Source organism: Vigna umbellata, chromosome 5 (genome assembly GCF_029865625.1).
Source record: "Vigna umbellata cultivar VRB3 chromosome 5, Vumbellata_1.0, whole genome shotgun sequence".
In the NCBI taxonomy this organism is placed as follows: domain Eukaryota; kingdom Viridiplantae; phylum Streptophyta; class Magnoliopsida; order Fabales; family Fabaceae; genus Vigna; species Vigna umbellata.
In genome coordinates this window covers 22801181-22807028 of record NC_142169.1, presented here as the reverse complement: position 1 = coordinate 22807028, position 5848 = coordinate 22801181, and the positions used below count along the sequence as shown (strand labels likewise).

Below are 5848 nucleotides of genomic sequence, written 5' to 3'. Positions count from 1 at the left end.
TATCATGTTGTTTTCATATAAAAAAAACTTGACAATACGGTGCAGTAAATAGTTATACCTTGAGCAATATGTGGTTATGAATTAAACTAGTTTTGTACAACTGACGAAATCATTAATAAAAAGTAAGTGGTCATCCAATCTTGCACTTGAATAAGACTTAAATCATATCATAGCAAAGTAGAATAACTAAAGCAATTAATTATGTGCATCTTGCACAAAGGAAACACAAATTACACAAGTGTAGGTCAAAAGCTGATTTCACAAGTTTTGGTGCAGAATAGAGGATCATATTACTTTTGGTGCAGTAAGTGGTTATCCAATCAAGAGTATGTGTAGTATGGAAGTTGTTATATACAACAAATGTAGTTATTCTTGACGATATATTTCACCATATTTATTGGTGCAGTAACTAGTTATTTACTCAATCCTATGTGATTATTTCTTAAGCCATAAACTATTTCAATGCATCAGTCCAAAACTCATACAATGGAGAAGAGCTGGAAATAATTACAAGCACCCTGAATTAAGGAAGAAAGACTTTCAAGATGAATAAACCACTAGCTTCGAATGTCCCACCCACCCCAAATATATTTTCCCAGTAGTTAAATTATTTCAGCCTTAAATAAAATGACCAGCACCGTAACGTTCATACCATACCCTTTTAAACCACTAATTAAAACCAAAAAGGACACTTAAATGAAATAGAAGCACCTTAAATGAAACAGAAGCACCAATTCATAAGATATAAGAAAATCAATAGCTAGAATTGATGACTTTAATGTATATACAAATAATATTCTATAGTACTTGATCGTTTATATATAATTCATAATCTACTCTTATTTTGTATAATATAATGCATTACATCAACTCCAAACAACAGTACACAAAACACTGCAGCATTTAAAAAAATTTAAGAAAATCTGCAGGTTAAAAAAAATGTTCACGATCTAGATAAAATACACTGAAAAGCTTACTGCAGCACTATAAAGTGATGGTTATATGTCTTGTAATATAGAATAAAGCAATGAAAGAAAGGTCATTTAATATTTGAAAAGTATAGTCTTGAGTAAACAACACAGTACATTGTAACTTGAACCTACTTCGTTAATATTTCCTAGGATCATGATCCATAACAAATTTATTATAGCAAAACAAAAAAATAGTTAGAAATCACGGCTGGTATTCAAGATACAGTGATAGATTAAAATAATTGAACAAAAGAATGTCTAAAGTATGGGATTATGGCCCAAAAGGAATAAAATTCTGCACTCCATATCAATTAGACTTGTACCGTAAAGAGTATGTGGTCCTAGATTTTAAAATTTGAGGAGCAACACGGCATGGCCAATTCTAACATCTATGTCATTTCCTTCCAATTATTTATTCCTCCTTTAAACGTTTTCTATGCTATAGCTCAAAATTTTGTAATAAACATACTATTACTCCTACAAAACCGACAGGTTCAATGAATATTGACAGTCAAAGTTCATGCATATTCCATCTCTCACAGAAACGTGTATCAGCACCTAGATAGATGGCATCTAAACAGATTCATGAGACAAATCAGAATACAGGCCAAACATACATTAATCATAGTTGGAAGGCCGAGATCTATTAGAGACAAGACCAAATTATAATATATAAATGAAATATAAATCTTATTTTACAAATCAATTTTGTGAAATTGAGTTAGACTTAAAAATTAACTTCTTAACTTTTAGTCTTTGAATTTCAATCAACTCCTTCGTATTCACAAAATTTATGTTAACTTGCTCATAGATACATCATATTTACCCTCTGGATATTCACGTGAAGAGGATTGAGTTGGACGCCATAAAACATCAGATATATTTTTAACAATTTTTTTATAATCATCTTATTTTTCAAATATAACAACCAATAAAATATCACTAACTTAATTTAATGTTCATTCATTGACGTTGGAAAGGACCTTAAAAGTCAAAAAAAACAGGAAACCTTTTTTACACTGGTGTATACTATAAAAATTTGTGGACACAACCGCAAAAAAGCCCAGACTAATATCAAGATATTTCTCATTTGCCCTCTCATTTCTTTTTAGCCGCTGCTGAAAATAATGCAACAAATGGCATTAGTTGTCGAGTAGTTCTGGAAACAACTATGGCCGAATTATTTCTGTTCAGCATAGCAGAGTCACTCATAGCAAAGCTTGCTTCTCATGCTTTTCAAGAAGCTTCTCGAGTGGTGGGTTTATACCACGATCTTCGAAACCTTAGAAAGACTCTCTCTTTAGTCAAGGCTGTTCTGTTAGATGCTCAGCAAAAGCAAGATCACAACCATCAACTCCGCGAATGGCTCACTCATCTTAAAACTGTCTTCTCCGAAGCCGAAGATGTTTTGGATGAATTTGAGTGTCAAACACTGCAAAACAAAGTGGTCAAAGCTCATGGTAACACCAAAGATAAGGTAAGTCACTTCTTATCCACTTCTAATCCACTTCTTTTTCGCTACAAGATGACACAACAAATTAAATATATCAACAAAAGACTAGACAAGGTTGCAGCGCATAGGCATAAGTTTAGTCTTCAAATAATTGATGTTGACACACGTGTTGTTTATCGGAGAGATATGACACACTCCCGTGTCAGTGATTCAGATGTGATAGGAAGAAAAAACGACAAAGAAAAGATCATAGAGCTTTTGATGCAGCAGAATCCTAATGATGATGATACAAGTCTGTCTGTTATCCCCATTGTGGGGATTGGAGGCTTGGGAAAGACTACGCTTGCAAAGTTTGTGTTCAATGACAACAGGATCCAGGAGTGCTTCCCATTGAAGATGTGGGTGTGTGTTTCAGATGACTTTGACATTAAGCAACTTATTATCAAAATCATCAATTCTGCCAATGATGAAGATGTTCCTCCTCACCAACAGAATTTGAACATGTTGGATCTGGAGCAACTGCAAAAGCAATTGAAAAGAACACTTTCCGGTCAAAAGTTCTTACTCGTATTGGACGACGTATGGAACGAAGACCGTGTTAAATGGGTTGAGTTGAGGAATTTAATCCAAGTAAGCGGAGCAGGAAGTAAAGTTGTAGTGACCACACGTAGTCATTCCATTGCTTCTATGATGGGTACAGTTCCCTCTCACATTTTAGAAGGTCTTTCTGAGCAGGAGTCATTGTCTGTGTTTGTGAAGTGGGCATTTAAAGAAGGAGAGGAAGAAAAACATCCTCACTTAGTGAATATTGGCAGAGAAATTGTGAAAAAATGCAGAGGGGTTCCATTGGCAGTGAGAACATTAGGTAGTTTACTATTCTCGAAATTTGAGGACAGTGAATGGGAATATGTGAGTGACAGTGAAATCTGGAATTTGCCTCAGAAAAAGGATGACATTTTACCTGCCCTTAAACTGAGTTATGATCTCTTGCCATCCTATTTGAGGCAATGTTTTGCATTGTTTTCCCTTTACCCAAAGGATTATTCATTCCCTAGTTATGAAATAGCTGCGATTTGGGGATCACTTGGACTCATTGCACTACCAAAAACGAGTAGGACACTTGAAGATGTGGCAAATCAATATTTGCATGAACTCTTGTCAAGATCCTTTCTCCAAGATTTTGAAACCTTTGGCACTAAGTTTAGGTTTAGAATACATGATTTGGTGCATGATCTTGCCCTATTTGTTGCTACGGATGAGTGTCTACATGTGAATTTCAAAATTCAAAATATTCCAGATAATGTTCGTCATCTGTCTTTTGCCGAAAGCAGTTTGTTCGGAAATTTAGTCACCAAAAAATCAGCAGTTGTGAGATCCGTACTGTTTTCAAATGGTGCAGCAGCTGCCAAGGATGAAGCTTTACTAAATACGTGTCTGTCAAAGTTCAAATGCTTGCGAGTTTTGGATTTACATGGTTCGACATGCAAGACTTTGCCCCGTGCCATTGCTAAGATGAAACATTTGAGATATTTGGACATAAGCGAAAATCTCAACATTAAGAGACTCCCAGACTCTATTTGCAAGCTCCAAAGTTTGCAAGTGTTGTCAATTAAGAGATGCAAGAAGCTGGAAATATTGCCCAAAGGATTAAGAAAACTAATCAGTCTCCGTTCTTTGGACTTTAGCACAAAGCAAACTATTTTGCCTTTGAACGAGATCGCACAATTGGGATCGCTTGAATACTTGGTCATTGATTCATGCCATAATGTGGAGTCCGTCTTTGGAGGGGTGAAATTCCATGCTCTTAAAACATTGGTAGTTCGGAACTGTCAGAGTCTAAAGTCATTGTGGCTGGATGGTCAAAATTTTCCTGAATTAGAAACATTGATTGTTGCAGACTGCGGTGATTTGGACTTGGACTTGTGGAAGGGCGATCATGAAAAAGAAAGACCCAAACTGAAGTTAAAATTTATTGGATTTAACAGTTTATCACAGCTGGTGGCCCTGCCTAAATGGCTTCAGGAAGCTGCCAAATCCTTACAGTGCTTGTTTGTTTCAAATTGTCACAATATTGAAACCCTTCCAGATTGGTTAACAACTCTGACTGATCTCAAAGCACTTGGTTTAATAAATTGTCCAAATTTGGTATCTATGTCAGATAACATTCATTACCTCACTGCACTTGAAAGTTTGAAAATTAGAGGTTGTGCTAACTTATATAAAAAGTATGAACCCAATGTCGGAGAGTTTTGGCCCAAAATATCACACATCAAGAACATTGTGATTGATGAAAAAGAAGAACCTATGAAGAAGAGCCAGACATAGTCGGAAGCCCCTTATTTTCTGGATGTGTTTTTCATAATGTTGATTTTTATTTCTTTTTTGTGGTTTTGCACTTTTTCTCTCGTGAAAATTAGTTAGAGCTATTAGTCAAGGCATTTCAATTTAGAGAGACCTCCATAATATAGTTGTGCTATATTTGCTCTTTTCAACTGCTCTGTTTTGTCCATCATTAATATAGTTAAGTCAGTTAGATATTGTCTTCACTTGTGAAACGTAAAAGTAGAAGACATACATAAAAGTCTGAATGCGCGAGCTTATTACATAATACAAACACATATTACTACTTTTGCACTATACCTTATTTCTTTTTTATGTTAGAGTTTGTATTACTACATCTTTTAATATAATTCTTATAAAAGTTTTGTTATCTATATATTTTATTTCCATTAGTTAGTGTAATTTCAAATAGATATAACATTTTTAAGAATTTTAAATTGATTTTAATCTTATATTTAGACATTCTCAAACTCAATGTGCAATTTTTCTCCCTTATTTTCGATCTATAGTGACCTAGCACAGCATGATCAGGTATGACAAAAACCAAAATCTATTAATATAAAATACTCAAGAACCACAACATTAATTACAGAAACTCTTGAATATATATTAAAAGTGTTTGTACCGTGAAAAAAATTAATATATAAATTTAAAATTTAAAAAAAATATATTATTTTTTCACTGTTTAAGTCATTTATATAATTTTTAATAAAATGTCATAATTGAATTAATCAAAATAAATAATTCGTATATAAATAAAATAACGATTATTAATATTATATATTTTGAGAATAATTAATAAAATATTTTATTTTAGTACATGAAAACAAATAAATTTTATAAATTTAATATGAATGTTCCGCGTACTGAATCTTGAAAATGAAGTTGAATCTTAAAAAATAATTGACTTTGAGAGTTATTTATTCATTGTCATATAAACCATATACATAAATAGTAAATAGACTGGGAGTTGTCTTTTTTTAAAAAAAAAATTTAAAAAAAAACTCTAAACCAAAATAAATCAAATTTATATTGAAGATAAATACTTTTTCATGATATTTCTACCTATAATGATAGCAAAAGT

General features: G+C 32.9%; 1 protein-coding gene across 1 annotated transcript; it reads left to right on the top strand.

Moving 5' to 3' along the window:
* Nucleotides 1–2033: 2033 nt before the first annotated feature.
* Nucleotides 2034–4753, top strand: LOC148197942 (putative disease resistance protein RGA1). Its single transcript, XM_088092119.1, is given in 2 exon segments — nt 2034–4476; nt 4541–4753. Coding segments are annotated over 2 exon segments (2412 nt in total). The 5' UTR covers nt 2034–2142; the 3' UTR covers nt 4619–4753.
* Nucleotides 4754–5848: the final 1095 nt, after the last annotated feature.